The following is a 16,731-nucleotide window of genomic DNA, read 5'->3' as shown; positions in this document are numbered from 1 at the left end:
AGGAAACCCCATTCTGATTGATCACCCGCTGCTTGATGTCTCCAGCAGTGTTCTGGGGGATGCTGTAAGTCCACCAAAGCTGGGATCTCATCCCATGGCTGGGAGCACCGGGCATCCCAAACCCATCTGCATCCATCTAGCCACGGACCTGTCCGTTTGCTCACCATATGAAAAAATCCCTTTGTCCTTGTGCAACCCGCGGAAGGGTTTGCTGCTTCATTGCTGACATGGAGCACTTCGGCTGGGATCGCCCTGGATTTAATTAGCGGGCGTAGCTCCCAAAAAACCCCAAACGTGGGTTTTGGGACTACAGCCGTTGCGATGAGCACCCTGCAGCCAGCCCAAGGCTGCCGGCACCAGAGGGTGGTGCAGGCAAAGGCACGGAGCCGTGAGCGCTGCGAGAGGTGACCGCAGCCCCACGCTTCAACCTCTGTAATAACAGTAATGATATTTCTTTTAAAAAGTGCTGTTTTGGGTTCATGGCACATTTTGTTCAACCTGAAGCACAAGGCAGCCTTGGTTTGGGTGCTTTTTGAGCAAAAGCAAAGAGGGGGAGAGCCACGCAGCAACCAGGGGTGAGCCGTGTGGGTGACACCAGCCTCCGGGGTGGCTCGGGTGACACGGCCGTGGGGGGGGACACAGAGCTGTGGGGGGGTGGGGGGGGTGGGGGGGTGGGCAGCACCCAGGCACCCACTTCCTTACGGTGCTGCAAATGAGTGATTCGGGGTGCTGGACTCCAGGCAGGGGCCCCGCTCCTTTGCCACCCCTAACACCTTCCACCCCTTAACTTCTCTGTTCTTTTCACCTTTTTTCCCCAATTTTTGTTTTTGGAAGTGCCTGCCTGAGCTCCCAGCCAGCTGCTGGCTCAAATAAATATTTAACTGCAGGGTAAACACTCGCATTTTCCTTCTCTGCTGCTCACATTCTCCCTCCTCCCTCACCAGCCCCCGGTGTGAATGCACTCTGAGAGCGTCCTGTGGGTCAGTAGGGACCAGAGTGAACGCAGGCCCGAGAGGGCCGTGCTATGGGGACGCCCCTGGGTCTGGTCGGGGGACACCATCAGCACGGCCTCGTGTGTGTCCCCGCTGCTCCCTTTGTCCCCCTGCCCCTGCTCCCTGGCCCCCTTGGGGTGCACCCAGGATGAGGGGGTGTGTGTGAGTGCACGTGGAACACGGTGTTTGTGTGCACACGTGTGTGGTGTGTGCACACGTGTGTGGTGTGTGCACACGAGTGTGTGCATGATGTGTGCACGGTGTGTGCACGGTGTGTGCATGCACACAGGTGGACTTTGCATGTGCAGCTGGCGGTGCGCACGTGGGGGCTGCGCATGTGCATGCAAATGCACACCATGGTGTGTGTGCATGTATGCATGCACACGTGTGTGATTTGCACATGCATGCGCAGGCCCACGTGCAGTGAATGTGCTGAAACGTGCGGCGCACACGTGTGGATTGGTGCACGAGTGTGCGCGGTGCGGTGTGGGCCTGGAGTGTCCTGACCCCAGCGTGCCCCTGGCCTGCAGGGCTGCGGGCTGGGGGCTGTGCTGGGGGGCAAAGGGAGAGGGAGGGAGGAGGGAGAGGGGAGGGAGGAGGAAAAAGAAGGAAGAAGAAAAATGAGATGGAGGAAGAGGGAAAAAAGAGGGAGGGAGGGAAGGGAAGGGAAGGGAAGGGAAGGGAAGGGAAGGGAAGGGAAGGGAAGGGAAGGGAAGGGAAGGGAAGGGAAGGGAAGGGAAGGGAAGGGAAGGGAAGGGAAGGGAAGGGAAGGGAAGGGAAAAGGGAAGGGAAGGGAAGGGAAGGGAAAAGGGAAGGGAAGGGAAAAGGGAAGGGAAGGGAAAAGGGAAGGGAAGGGAAAAGGGAAGGGAAGGGAAGGGAAGGGAAGGGAAGGGAAGGGAAGGGAAGGGAAGGGAAGGGAAGGGAAGGGAAGGGAAGGGAAAAGGGAAGGGAAGGGAAAAGGGAAGGGAAAAGGGAAGGGAAGGGAAAAGGGAAGGGAAAAGGGAAGGGAAGGGAAGGGAAAAGGGAAGGGAAGGAAAAAGGGAAGGGAAGGGAAGGGAAGGGAAGGGAAGGGAAGGGAAGGGAAGGGAAGGGAAGGGAAGGGAAGGGAAGGGAAGGGAAGGGAAGGGAAGGGAAGGGAAAAGGGAAGGGAAGGGAAGGGAAAAGGGAAGGGAAAAGGGAAGGGAAGGGAAGGGAAGGGAAGGGAAGGGGGAAGGGAAGGGAAGGGAAGGGAAGGGAAGGGAAGGGAAGGGAAGGGAAGGGAAAAGGGAAGGGAAGGGAAGGGAAAAGGGAAGGGAAAAGGGAAGGGAAGGGAAGGGAAAAGGGAAGGGAAGGAAAAAGGGAAGGGAAGGGAAGGGAAGGGAAGGGAAGGGAAGGGAAGGGAAGGGAAGGGAAGGGAAAAGGGAAAAAAGAAAAAAAAGAAAAAAAAAGAAAAAAAGAAAAAGAAAAGAAAGAAGAAAAATAGAAAAAAAAGAAAAACAGAGAAGAAAAAAGAGAAAGAAAAGGAAAGAAAAAGGAAAAAAGAAAAAGGAAAAGGAAAAGAAGAAAAACAAAAAGAAAAAGGGAGAAAAAGGGAGAAAAAAGAGAGAAAAAGAGAGAAAAAGAGAAAGAAAAAGAAGGAAAGAGAAAGAGAAAGAAGAAAAAAAAGAAAAAGAAAAAAAGGAAAAAGAAAAGGAAAAAGAAAAGGAAAAGGAAAAGGAAAAAAGAAACGGAAACGGAAACGGAAACGGAAACGGAAACGGAAACGGAAACGAAAAAGAAAAAGAAAAAGAAAAAGAAAAAGAAAAAGAAAAAGAAAAAGAAAAAGAAAAAGAAAAAGAAAAAGAAAAAGAAAAAGAAAAAGAAAAAGAAAAAGAAAAAGAAAAAGAAAAAGAAAAAGAAAAAGAAAAAGAAAAAGAAAAGAAAAGAAAAAAAGAAAAAGAGAGAGAAAAAGAAAGAAAAAGTAAGAAAGAAAAAGAAAAGGAAAAGGAAAAGGGAAAAATATAAAGGAAAAGGAAAAGGAAAAGGAAAAGGAAAAGGAAAAGGAAAAGGAAAAGGAAAAGGAAAAGGAAAAGGAAAAGGAAAAGGAAAAGGAAAAGGAAAAGGAAAAGAAAAAGAAAAAGAAAAAGAAAAAGAAAAAGAAAAAGAAAAAGAAAAGAAAAGAAAAAGAGAGAGAAAAAGAAAGAAAAAGTAAGAAAGAAAAAGAAAAGGAAAAGGAAAAGGGAAAAATATAAAGGAAAAGGAAAAGGAAAAGGAAAAGGAAAAGGAAAAGGAAAAGGAAAAGAAAAAGAAAAAGAAAAAGAAAAAGAAAAAGAAAAAGAAAAAGAAAAAGAAAAAGAAAAAGAAAAAGAAAAAGAAAAAGAAAAAGAAAAAGAAAAAGAAAAAGAAAAAGAAAAAGAAAAAGAAAAAGAAAAGAAAAAGAAAAAGAAAAAGAAAAAAGAAGGAGCAGGGAGCAGCCCCACAGGCCAGCACAGGCCGGGGGCAGGAGCTGCCCCAGCCTCCCCCGCCCCGTCCCCCCCCGCCGTTTCCCTTTTGCCCAAATCCCAGCTTTCTGCCCCAAGCCTCCCAGAGCCCGCAGCTTCACCCCTGGCCGAGCAGCTCCTGCCCCGACCCAGGCCCGCAGCAGCGTCCGGCTGCGCCTCCGCGCGTCCTCCTCCACCACCTCCAGGGCCCCGGGAGGCCACGAAGGCCGTGGTGGCCTCCAGCCCAGGGCCTCCTCCCGCCGCCATCCCACCGCACCCCCCTTCTCCACCAGCCAGCCCCTCCCGAGCCCCTCCTGGAGCAGCCCCGTGGCCACGTCCCCGTCCCCAGTCCCCCCGTCCCCCCATGCCCACGTCCCCACCCCTCGCGGCCGTCCCCCAGCCGCAGGGGTGTCGGGGCGAGGGGACACCCGCGGGGACGGGGACGGGGCCGAAGCACCACGGCTCCGCGGGGACACGCTGCTTTCATTAGCTTGGCTTGGCTCGGTCCCGGCGCAGCGGCTCCCCGGGTATTTTTAGCCTCGCGTCCTCCTGCTGCAGCTGGATGGGGCCGGGTGAGATGGCGGCCGGCCACCGCTGCGCCAGGGCTTGACGGGCCTCGACCCCTGCCCCGAGGGTGCTGGGGAACCGCTGGCGTTTGGGGACCTCCAGACCGGGGGGAACTTCATCTGGGAGAAGCTCTGTCATCAGGGAAGCCTCCGTGGTGAGGAGCCTCCGCTGTGGGGAAGTCTCCATCACGGGGAAAAAGTCCACGGTTGGGTGAACATCCGCTGTGGGGGAAATTGTTTTCGAGGAGCTCTGTCATCAGGGAAACCCTCGTGGGGGAAACCTCCATCATGGGGGAACCTCCACGGAGAGGGATCCTCCGTCATGGGGGATCCTCCACAGAGGGGGAACCTCCATCACGAGGTAAGCGTCCATCAGGGGGAAAAACTCCGTCATAGGGTGAGCCTTCATTGTGGGGAAAGCTTCATTGTGGAGAGCCTCCATCATCAGGGGAACCTCCATCACGGTGGAAACCTCCAGCAAGAGGAAAAGCGCCATTGTAAGTTGAACCTCTGTTGTGGGGTTTTCCCCCTTCATTGCGGAGAGCCTCCATCATCAGGGAAACCTCCATTTTAGTTAAACCTCTTCTGTGGGGGAAACCTCTGTCATAGGGGCACGGAAACCTCTGTCATAGGGGCACGGAAACCTCTGTCATAGGGGCACCTCCCGTCCGGGGAATCCTCCAACACAGGGGAGGCCTCCCCCACGGGGCGCCTCAACTGCAGGGAAACCTCCACTGCGGGGAACCTCTGCTGCGGGGCAACCTCCGTGGTGGGGAAATCCTCCGTGGTGGAGGAATGGCCACCGCCAGAGACCTCCCTCGTGGGGGGAGCCTCCCTCTCGGGGAGCCTCCGCCATGGGGGGAGCCTCTATGGTGGGGAAACCTCCATGGGGGGAGCCTCCCTCCCGGGCACAACTCCCACGTGTGTGCGTGTGCTTACACGTGCATATGTGTGCGTGCATGTGTGTGTGCCTGTTCACGTGTGTACAGATGTGTTCAGGCGTGTGTGCAAGCTTGCACGCAGACGTGCCTGCAGCGTCACACCGTACATGCATGTGCGTGTGCACATCTGAGCACGTGTGGGCATAAATGTGTCCGTGTACACTCAGGGGTGTGTGTGCACGGTGTGTGCTCGTGCGTGAGTGTGCATGTACATATGTGCACACGTATGGGCCCTACTGGTCTGTTCACACCCCCCATGCCAGGCGCCTGCTCGCTGGTGTGGGCCCCCGTCTGCTCTGGTGAGCACACGTCTGCACCCCTGCTCACAAGCACGTCTGTGGCGTGTCCCCTCCTTGCACATGTGTGTGCACGTGCTCCCCCCCACACATCTGTGTGCTCACATACCCCATCCTCCTTTGAATGCACACACCATTCTGCACACATGCAGGACATGTTCTCCTTCAGGCACACACTCCGTGTGCCCCCTTGCACACACACGTGCTCTTCGTTGCACACACACCCTTTAACATGTATGATCCCCTTGAACACACATGCTCTTTGTTGCACACATGCCCTGCTCACACATACATGCTCTTCATTGCACACACACCCTTTAACCCACGATCCCCTTGCACACACACGTGGACTTCATTGCACAAATGCCCTTTAACACACATGACCCTCTCGCGCACACACAACCCTTTGCACACATGCTCCCCTTTGCACACACCCCATCTTGCACCTCCAAGTGCCTTCCCCTTGTGTGCACACTCCCCTTTGCACACTCACCTGCACACACATGCCCTCTTTTCCACCCACCCGCGCCCCCTCGCACCCCGTCCTTGCGCACGCTCTCCCCCTTGCACGCACCCCCTTGCACACCCCCTCGCACACCCAAGCGCCTCCCCCCCCCCCCCCCGCACACCCGCCCTCCCGCGCCTCTTGAGCAATAACGCTGGGATTAATAAAGCCGCGGAGCCCTCCCCTAATCGACTCCAGCTGCAAAAACATTCCCCGCATTCAGAGGCGGCTCTGTCTCCGGAGCCGCCGCTCGCTGCCCAGGCCAGGCCGAATTCCTGCCCCGGCCCCCGCGCCCTCCTCCCCGCGGGACAGCTGCGCCGGAACAGCCCGCGCGGCCGCAGCCACCCCGGGGAGTGGGAGGTGGGGGCTCCGGGGGGCGGCGAGGAGGGGGACGGGGGTCCTGGAGCAGGAGGGGGCAGCACGGCCCCAGTGGGTGCGGGGAGGGAGGTGGGGTGCTGTGCCGCCGTCCTGTGTCCAGCCGTCCCGTGTCCGTGCACCCTATGACCTCCCATCCCGTGTACACTCATCCCATGTTCACCCACCCCAGTGCATCCATCCCACGTTCTCCAGATGGGGTTCGGGGTGGAGGTTGGCTGTCTTATCCACCCACCCATGTCCACCCATCCCGTGTCGTGTCTGCCCATCCCATGTCCACTCATCTGTGTCCGTCCATCCCATGTCCATCCATCCCATGTCCATCCACCCCACATCCACCTAACGGATGTCCCTCCATCCCGTTTCCATCCATCCCCTGTCCATCCATCCCATGCCCACCCAACCCATGTCCCTCCATCCCAGATCCATCTATCCCATGTCCATCCATCCCTTTTCCATCCATCCCACCTTCTTCAGGAGGGCTGTTGGGATGGAGAAGGGGCACCACGTCTGTTTGTCCCAAGTCCTCAAGGCAAGGCGCAGGGAAGGAGACCATGCGTCGCACCGCCTCATCCCAGGGTCTCCAGGAGGGTGTTGGGGTGGAGGCAGCCCCGTGCCCTCCTGCCCTACACCCTGCAGGAGCTAGGGTCGCGCTCCCACCGGTCCCTCTTTGTTCAGGCAGGGCAGTGGGATGGGGACGGTGTCCCTGTGGGATGGTGTCCCAACCCTCATTAGGGAGGTCCCTAATACCTGGGGGTGCATGACAGCCACCAGTGTCCCCACCAAAGCACTGGGACACCACCGAGGGCTGATAGGAATGATCGGTGGGGACGTGTGACATGTCACGACAAGCTGTCCCTTGTTGTCACCAGCTGCTGGTCCCCACCACCTCCCTGACCCTCGGCCACCCCCGCACATCACTGCAGGAGACGCGGGACGCAGGGCGGGGGGTTTGGGGGAGATGGACCCCCCTGCCCCAAGGGGACTGTCACCTGTGGCTGAGCTGCTGGGACTGGTCGCCATGGGGCAGGGACAAGGGGTGGGGGCTTCCATGGGGCAGGGGACAGAGGAGACATAGGCTGTGAGGACAGGGTTGCTCATGGGGCTGGGCATGGGACAGCCCATGGGACGGGGACAGGAGACTTCACGGCTGCGAGGCAGAGGAACCCGTGGGCCAGGGGACCTCATGGGTCAGGGGGCAGCAGCCCCCAGGACATCCCTGACCTACACTTCTCCCAGTCCGACCAGTTCTTTCCCCAGTTCTTCCTTGCTGGGGCTGGGAGGATGCTGTGGGGGCTAACCCCATGTCACCAAGGACCAAAAACCTGAGCGAGGCTTTGGGGAGGTCACCAAAGCTCCGGTGTCACCTACACAACGACGTCACCGGTGGGACGAGCGGTGGGTGCTCAGCGGGTGGGGGGGGGGGGGCTTTAATTGACTTCTGCTGCGCTGGGACAGCTGTGAAAACAGAGCGGGGCTCATTAGCAGACATCAAAGCCCCCCCTTGGCCCAGCCTCTTCACTTTGCTCGGAAGAGGGAGAGGAGGATGGCGTCGGCACGGCCGAGCACCCCAAAATCCCGGCGGGGACCCCGGGGCTTGGCCCCCGTGGGCGCTGGCAGGGGTTGCACCCAGTGTCCCATGTCCCAGCTTTGTCACCAGCTGGGGGGGGGGGGGTCTCCCAGCCCTAGGGGTGACCTGTCCCCAGGGTGGCCGGGACACCTGGGGCAAGCTCGTCCCGCGGTGACCCAGGGTTGGGAGGGCCTGGGGTGACCCATCCCTAGGGCGACCCATCACTGGGGTCCTGGACCCGGGGTGACCTGGAACTGGGGTGTCCTGGACCCGGGGTGACCCGTCCCTAGGGACATCTGTCCTTGGGGTGGCCTGTCCCCAAGGCTGGACCCGGGATGATGCACCAGGGGACAGTGAGGGGATACAGGGGGCTTTGCTCACACCCTCCAGCTCTCTCCCTGCTCCACTCACACTCCCCAAATCCCCCCCCCCCCAAAAAAAAGCTCCCTAATAGACCCCAGGTTCAGCCCCACAGGTGGAGCATGAAACGGCCAAACTCCCCCATTTGGTTCAAACCCCAGTGCCCCCAAAATGCTGGGGGACCCCGGGGGGGGGGATGCAGACCTCCCAGGGGCACCCCCGGCGCGGGCTGCGAGCTGCCGGCTGGGTTTTGCTGAGCGGGGGCACGGGAGGCTTTAAGAAAGGCCAGATCCTGCATTCCTGGCCGCAGAGTTTACATTCCCCCCGCTCCGTCCCCTGGCGATTCGCGCACTGCAGTTTCGCCTCCGAAAAAAAATAAAAAAAGAAAAAAAAATCCCAAAAAGCACAAAGGGATGCGGAGCTGGGTGTGATCCGTCTTGGTCGGAGCAGGGCTCGGATGCCTTCCTCCGAGCAAATAACAAGAACCAGCTGCCGCACCCGGGCTGGATGCGGCCCCGGGGGGGGGCTGGGGGGGTCCCGCTCCCATCTGGTTCCCTTTAGGAGCCCTCGCCCCGTGATTTCCCCCCGCCTCGAGGACGCACGCGCGGGGTGTTAAAAGCCCCGAGCCCACGGGGTGCGGAGGTTTGGGGCGACGGGATGCCCGGCCCTGCGGGGTTTTGTCCCCCGACGCAGCCGCGGAAATAAGAACTCGGCCCCGCTTAAATTCCCATTTCCAGAGGGCCCTGGCCAGCCCAGCCTGCTGCTCCGAACTGCGGAGGGGGAAAAAAATAAAATAATAATAATTCAAAAAAAAAAAAAAAGACCTGGAGACGTTTCCCCCCTGCTCTCCCCCCCAGCTCATCGCTGGAAAATTAAACCGGATCCAAAGAGTTTTTCCTTTCCAAAATGTGCACTGGAGACGCGCGAGGCGCTGCCTTAACCCTTTCAGCTCTCGCCCGCGGCTGCCCCAAATCGATTTTTTTTTCTTTTTTTGTTTTTTTTTTTTAATTTTGGGGGCACGCGGGATTTGGGGTGTACAGGATTTGTGGTGTTCGGAGAGCGCCTGGGCTGATGCTTTTCTGAGGAAGGAGCGAGAGAAACTTGGCTCGCAAAGCTTTTCTTGGCAGACCCAGAAGTGTCCCCGAAGGCGCAGGGGGGCGAAGCCGCCTCAAGGCGCTGGGGCTGGTTTGGGGGAGACCGCGGGACGCCCCCAAACACCAAACTTTCTCCGTTTGGGAAAGGTTGGGTTTGTTTTTTAATGTAAATCCGAGCGCTCTGTGCCCCGCCGCCGCCAGCGATGCTGCGGGACAAGACTCCAAATCCCTCATTTTCGCCTTTTCAGCCCAAATCGCACGGAACCGACCCGGGGCCAGCCGCAGTGCCGGGACGTGGACTTTTCCACGTGTTTTCAAGCTCCCCGTGGCACAGCCTAAAAACCTAATCCTGCAGAAAATGTGAGCTATTTCCTTCGGGGGAGAGGCGCCCGACCGCGCTCCCAGCCCGTTGCTGCAAGCGTGCCCTGCAGCGGGGAAATCCTCTGGTTTTTGTGAAACAGTTTTTTGGTTTTTTTTTTTTTTCTTCTGCAAAAGCTCTTTGTTTGCAGCTGGAGGGAGATGCTGCTTCACCCACAGGGCACAAAAATCAACCCTGGGGGGGTCCCTGGTCCCTTACACCCTCCTGCCACCCCTCCCAGCAGCACCCATGGCGACCCCCCAACTGTTGATTTGGGGAATAAAAAAATAGCCTTTAAGAGTAAGTCAGCGGATTGTTTTACTCGTTTGTATTTGCAAAGGACGCGGCTTTAAAAAGGAGTTGGGAAGGAAACGTCTGTACCCGGCGAAGCGGGGGGTGGCCGAGGGGGGGAACAGCGAGGGGAGGTGGGGGATAAAAAATAACTGAAAAAAAAAATCCCCAAACCTTTCTTGGTAAGTTTCCAAACAGCGAGTGAAAAAAAAAAAAAAAAAAAACGAGATTTTTTTTTTTTTTTGCCCCCACTCCATTTTCCACGTATCCGCGACGCCCCAGCTCGCCCCGCCGGGGGAGAGCCGCCACAGATCGGGCTTTTATGGAAGTTCAACGGCAAGCGGCCGCCCCCGGCCAAGACAAACAGCAGATCCGCCGCTGCGGCTCCGCCGCCCGGCCGCTGCCAAGGCGCAGAGAGGGGAGGGAAGGCAGGAAAAAACCCCAAACCCTCGGTAGCAAAAAGAAGGGGGAGAGAGGGAGGACGAGGCGCCGCTCCCGGCCCAGCCTCTTCGCGCTCTCGGCAGTTCGGTTGTTTGTTTGTTTGTTTTTTTCCTGTTTTGTTTTTCCTCCTTTTTTCCTCTTTTTTGTGTGTTTTAAATAGAAATATATAATTAAATTTACAAATGCTATTTACAGGTTTAATTACAAAAAAAAAAATCAAAGAGAGAGAGAGACACCCCTTAGACGTTAATAAATCTAAAAAATAAAAATACCCCCAATAAAACGGAGCCCCGGGCGAGCGGCGGGCCGCGGTCACACCGTCGTCTCGCCCTGCTTGCTGTTGGTGAGCCGCGTGTAGAACTTCCTCCACGAGTGCAGGGTTTTGCCCGACCATATCCAAAAGCCCGAGGTGATGCCCACGATGAGAGTCATGAGGTACTTGATCATGTAGACGGTGAAGTCCGGGCTCATGCGGGGCGTGAAGTGGAGCGGGCAGGGGATGGCCAGGCTCTTGCAGTTCTGGCTGATCCAGCTGCGCTCCCAGTGCTCGCGGAACGCCTGCTCGTAGAAGTAGCAGGCGATGACGATGGTGGCCGGCACGGTGTAGAGGACGCTGAAGACGCCGATGCGCACCATCAGCCGCTCGAGCTTCTCGGTTTTGGTGCCGCCGTGCTTCATGATGGTGCGGATGCGGAAGAGGGAGACGAAGCCAGCCAGCAGGAAGGAGGTGCCGATGAAGAGGTAGACGAAGAGCGGGGCCAGCACGAAGCCCCGCAGCGGGTCGATGTTGTTGAGCCCCACGAAGCAGACGCCGCTCAGCAGGTCCCCGTCGATCTGCCCCATGGCCAGGATGGTGATGGTCTTGACGGCCGGCACGGCCCAGGCGGCCAGGTGGAAGTACTGCGAGTTGGCCTCGATGGCCTCGTGGCCCCACTTCATGCCGGCGGCCAGGAACCAGGTGAGGGAGAGGATGACCCACCAGATGGAGCTGGCCATGCTGAAGAAGTAGAGCATCATGAAGAGGATGGTGCAGCCCTCCTTCTTGGTGCCCTGCACCACCGTGCGGTAGCCGTCCTCCTGGAAGCGCTCGTTGCAGACCACCCGCTCCTCCAGCACGAAGCCGGCGATGTAGGCCACCGACACCATGGTGTAGCAGCCCGAGAGGAAGATGATGGGCCGCTCAGGGTAGCGGAAGCGCTGCATGTCCACCAGGTAGGTGGTGACGGTGAAGAAGGTGGAGGCGCAGCACAGCACGGACCAGATGAGGATCCAGATGCGGGCGAAGCGGATCTCGTCCTCGTTGAAGAACATGTGGCCGTCAGGGCGGGCGGGCTCGCAGGGCGCCGCGCAGTCCTTCTCGCCCAGGAACTTGTAGTTGAGGTAGCTGGGCACCTTCAGCGCCCGCGGGCAGTGGAAGGGGTGGTCGAGGGTGGCGTAGCGGGGGGCGCCCGGCGTGCCCTGGCCGGCCGGCGGCGTGGCGCTGGTGAGCAGCGCCGGTGAGCCGCCGTCCTCCGAGTGGTTCTGCCCCACGCAGATCTGCTCGGCCCCGTGCCGGGGGAAGTTCTCGCAGCGCAGCCGCTCCGGCCACTGGAATCCGAATTTGTTCATCAGGGCCTCGCAGCCCTGGCGGGCACGCTCGCAGATGGAGCGGCAGGGCGGGATGGCCTGCTCCAGCACCGTGCAGACGGGCGCGTACATGGAGCAGAGGAAGAACTTGAGCTCCAGCGAGCACTGCACCTTGACCAGCGGGTAGAACTGGTGCACCTCCAGCCCCGCGTCCTCCTGGTTGGTGTGGCCCAGCAGGTTGGGCATGATGGTCTGGTTGTAGGCGATGTCGGTGCAGAGCGGGATGGAGATGGGCTGGCAGAAGCCGTGGTCGGGGATGGAGATGCCCTTCTCGCCGTGCAGCTGGCCCCGGCCGGGCGCGCTCAGCCCCAGCAGCAGCCCCAGCAGGGCGGGCAGCGCCGTGCCGGGGGGACCCCGCATGGTGCCGGGGATCGGGGGGCTGGGGGGGGGGGGGGGGGTCCCGGCACTGGGGAGGGGAAGGGTAAAAGGGTAAAGGGGGGGGGGTCCGGGGCGGGGAGGGGGAAGGGGGGGGGAGCCCGCCCGGTGTGTGCTGGTCCCGGAGGGGTGCTCCCGGGACGGGACGAGGCGGGGGGGGGAGGGGGGGGCTGCCGCCGCCGGGGTCCCGGAGCCGCTCGGGGGGGGGCAGCGGAGCGCAGCGGCCGCTCCCCGCTCCCCTCCCGCCGCCTTTGTGCGGGGCAGCGCCGCGGGCCCGCCGGGAGGAGCGGCCCCCCCCCGCCCCGCCCCCCGCCCCGCCAATCACATTCAAACGCCGCCGAAGCCCCGCCCCTCGCCCCGCCCCGCCCGACCCCCCCCCACCCCCCCAGCCGGCACCGGGGGGCACCGGGCCCCTCCCCGCCCCCCCCCTCCCAACCCCCCCCCCCCCCCGCCCAAAACTTTTCCGCGCTCCGAAACTTCCCCCCCCCCCCCCCCAGAGCCCCGAGCCCCCTCCCGCGGGGGGGGGGGGGGGCTGCCTTTTGGGGGTGCAAAGAGGATTTGGGGGGGGGGGGCGGAATTTCCCTTCCCTGGGGGTGTCCCGTTCCCGTGTCCCCCCCCCCCCAGCCCCCCCCCCCGCACGCACCGAGCGCCGCTCGGGGCCCCCCGGGGGGCAGCGGGACAGGATCGGGCCCCTCGGCCCCCGCGGAGCCCCGGGGCGGGGGGGGACACCCCCAAAACGGGGCGGCGGGAGGGGGACGGGGGGCAGGCGGGGGGCAGGCGGGGGTGGGGGGGAGGCCCCCCCCGGCCGTCTCGGCCCCCGGGTCCGGCAGGGGCCAGCGGGCGGCCCGCGGCCTCCCAGCGCCGGCCTCGTCCCCGTCCTCCGGAGCGGGGCTTTCTCGTCTCGCTCCCTCCCTGCCTCCCTCCCTCCCTCTCCCTTTCCTGTAACTCAAGCTTTTGTTGTGAGCAGGAGAAGCCCGGCTGCCTTGAAAAGAGGGCCCCACTGCTTTTCAGAGCGTAATTGAAACCATTGCGCGGCTCCCGGCCGAGGGGGAAGGGCGGGGGGGGGGGGAGGGCTCCAGAAAAAAAAAAAAAAGTCAAATAAAATAAAATAAAATAAATCAAAGCCGCGGGGGACGCGCGCCCCGCCAGCCCTCCCGGCTCCCTCCCGGCTGCGGGGTGCCGGGGTGTCAGGGACCCCCCCCCCAGTCTGTCCTGCCGGGGGTCCCGCGTCCCCTCGTCCCCAGCCGTGGCGGTGGCACCGAGGGGCGAAACGGCTCGGGGTCCCCCGGCCCCCCGGGGATGGCTCGGGGACCCCCGGAGCCTGGCGGGCACCCAGCACCAGGCCCCGTCCTGCGGGGGCTGGCGAGGCGCTGGCTGCGGGGGCGCGAGCGGGGCCGGATCCTGGCCTCCCGCCGGGTCACTCGGGCCCGTCCCGGTTTGTGGGGTGGCCCCGGCTCCCCTCAGAGGTACGGGAATGGGGCCCGGTGGTGGCACCCCCGGCGTACCCCACCGCCACGCTTCGTCCCCGGCGGGGGACGGTGGGGGCGCGGAGTTGTCTGCGCGGCCACGTGGATCCTGGCTTCCTAAAAGTTCGGGATTTTGGCTTCCTAAAAGTTCGGGATTTTGGCTTCCTAAAAGTTCGGGATTTTGGCTTCCTAAAAGTTCAGGATTTTGGCTTCCTAAAAGTTCGGGATTTTGGCTTCCTAAAAGTTCGGGATTTTGGCTTCCTAAAAGTTTTTTGGCTTCCTAAAAGTTCGGGATTTTGGCTTCCTAAAAGTTCAGGATTTTGGCTTCCTACAAGTTCCAGGTTTTGGCTTCCTAAAAGTTCAGGATTTTGGCTTCCTATAAGTTCCAGTTTTTGGCTTCCTAAAAGTTCAGGATTTTGGCTTCTGACGGGGTGTGGGGGGGGAACGCTGCGCCCAGCCGGGGGCTGTCCCATGGCGTCCCCCCTTCTCCTGCGTGCTGGTGGCTCAGGACAGGGGGGTTCCCAGCACCTCTGGGCCCTGGGGACGCTTGGGGACACGGCGAGGGTTCTGAGCCCTCCTGGGGACACTGAGGCCAGGGAACACCGCGGGAGGTCCCTCCTGCTCGCCGTGTCCCCTCACAGGGACTCGCGCTGCCCCGCTCCAGCCTCGTCCCAGTGCAGCGCTGGGGGTGCTGGGGGCACCCAGAGCTGCCTGCCCCTGCCCCCAGCACCCCGAGGGCCCCAGGGGGTGGCCCGTGGGTGCCACCACCTCGGGAGAGGCCGCACCCGGTGGCTCTGGTGGCCCTGCTGGAGCCTGGCACAGTCCCTGCCCCCCCCCCCCCCCCCAGTCCTCAGGACACCCCCAGCACATCGGGGTGCCGGCAGACCCACGGACGGGGGACACAGCAGGAAGCCACCGGGGAGCTCGGGCAGCCCCACGAGCAGCGCCCAGCCCACGAGGGAGACCCACTCTTGTTGTTGTTGTTGTTGGTGGTGGTTTTTTGGGGGGGGGGGAGAATCAGACCCTGCCATGCCCAGGTTCCCCCTCCAGCCCTGGGGAAGGGCACGGAGGAGGGCGATGCAGAAAGCGGGGCGCGGAGCGGCTATGCTGGGGGACGGCAGGACAGGGACCTGCCGCGGGTGGCAGCCCCCCCCCTCACCGCTCCCCCCCCCCCCCCCCCCCCCGGCCCCTGCCCTCGGCTTTGTTTCACACTTAAGAGCCGCTAATTAAAACCAGCCACAAAAGGCCTGGCTGGCTGCGGGCTCAAGGTGCCAGCGGAGGCCGGCGGCTGTCACCAAGGGAACAGAGGGGGCCCCAGCATGGGCACCGGGGGCCGCCCGCACCCCCTGCGGGAGTGGCGCACACACGCGTGTACAAGCATGCACACGTGCACATACACGCGTGTACAAGCGTGCACACACGCGTGATGCCCTGGTGGGAGGGGAGAGCGTGTGGGAATGTGGAGGCATGACCGGGGGGGCTCCAGGGGTGCTGGGGGTGGGAGCGTTGGGGGTGCGCGTGTGAAACGGCTGCTGGCGTGTTTGCACACGCGTCTGCGTGCGCGTGTGTGTCTGCATGCACAGGCATGTGTCTGCACGCACACGTGTGCCTGCACGCACAGGCATGTGTCTGCATGCCCAAGCACGTGTGTGTCTGCATGCACATGCATGTACGTGTGCTTCTGGCTGTGTGCATGCGTGTTGGCACACACACGTGTACGGATGTACGCCCCCGTGCAGCTTTGCTGCTCCGTGCTTCCGCTCTATCTTGTGTGGTAGGGAGGGCAGCGGGTCTCGGGGGCTGGTTTGCACTGGTCCGCACTGGTTTGCACTGGTCTAACGCTCTGCAGCGTCTCCGCATGCTGGTGGGGTCTGCGACCAGCACTGGCAAGGGGCTGGGGGGTGCCCCCCTGCGAGGTGCCCCATGACAGCCCGGTGGGCGCTGGGCACCCCGTGGCCTCGGTGGGGTCCCTGGGCTGGGCCGAGGAGGCCGACGGCTGCCCCCGACCGTGGCCGTGCAGAGCGGGGGGGGCTGGGGCTCGGCCTCCCCCGGCCCCGCTGCGGCCCCTGGCCCCGCCGTGCCCCGTCCGCGGGCCGTACCGTGCGGGGAAGCTAGCTTACGCACACCTTGACCTTGCTGGCAGGGGAGGGATCCCTCGAGCTTGTCTGACACATCTCCTGCCAGCGCCCGGTATTGAAAGCGCGGCGAGCTCGCGCGCGGAGGAGCCGGCATGAAAAGGCAGCTTAGGCATCTCCTGCTGCGAGAGATGGATTAGGGGCTTCGGGGAGGGCCGGGGGGGCAGCACGAGGCACAGCCGCCGCGGCGTGCCGGGGCCAGCTCCGTGCCGGAGGACGGGCACGCGGGGCAGAGCGGGCACGGTGCCGCGGGCCGGCGGGGAGAAGGGGGCAGCGGGCCGGGCCTGGCGGGGCAGGGTGCTCGGGGCCCCCCGAAATGGGCACCGGGAGCACCGCGAGGAGGAAGGGGACACGCGGGCCGGGATGGGGACGTGTGGGCAGCGGCCACCCCCGGCGGGTCCCCAAGGCATTCGCCGCCTGGTCCCGCAGCTGTCGCTGTCAGGACGTGGTATTTTTAGAGCGGCAGGTCGAGCGGTGACAATTTTTGCTCGTGAAAGTGGGCGGCACGAGGCGGGGGCTGCCGGGAGGCTTTGCAACTCCCCGCCAACTCCAACGTTTCCCCTTTTTTTTGTGGTTTGGGGTCAGAAACATCCTGCTGGCCCCCAAGGAGGGAAGCCCCTTGTGCTGGCAGGGAGACGTGCCCATGGGGTGCCCATGGGGAGCCCGGGGCTGGGTCGGGATGTGTCCCCTGCATTCCCGAGGCAGCGAGCGATGTCCCGGCTGTGTGCTCCCCATGCCGTGGTCCCTTCCCGGGGGTGGCCCCGGTGGCAGCCGGGGTGGGGTGCCCACTGCAGGGGTGCATGGAGGGGACGGGGCGCCCCGACGGCGTGGCCGTCCCTCCTTGTCCCGGGAACAGCTGTGCCTCTGGCAGATGCCGGGGGGGGACCCTGCCAGCAGTGGGC

The 16,731-nt window shown here is 61.6% G+C and overlaps 1 protein-coding gene across 1 annotated transcript; it reads right to left on the bottom strand.

The window, feature by feature from the left end:
• Positions 1–10,402: 10,402 nt before the first annotated feature.
• On the bottom strand, positions 10,403–12,253 carry FZD2 (frizzled class receptor 2). The gene has a single exon (XM_013198155.3). It carries the CDS (start codon positions 12,211–12,213, stop codon positions 10,540–10,542), a length of 1,674 nt encoding a protein of 557 aa, XP_013053609.2. The 5' UTR covers positions 12,214–12,253; the 3' UTR covers positions 10,403–10,539.
• Positions 12,254–16,731: the final 4,478 nt, after the last annotated feature.

The sequence above is a fragment of the Anser cygnoides genome, chromosome 22, assembly GCF_040182565.1.
Source record: "Anser cygnoides isolate HZ-2024a breed goose chromosome 22, Taihu_goose_T2T_genome, whole genome shotgun sequence".
In the NCBI taxonomy this organism is placed as follows: Eukaryota; Metazoa; Chordata; class Aves; order Anseriformes; family Anatidae; genus Anser; species Anser cygnoides.
This window is presented reverse-complemented; position numbering and strand designations above follow the sequence as displayed.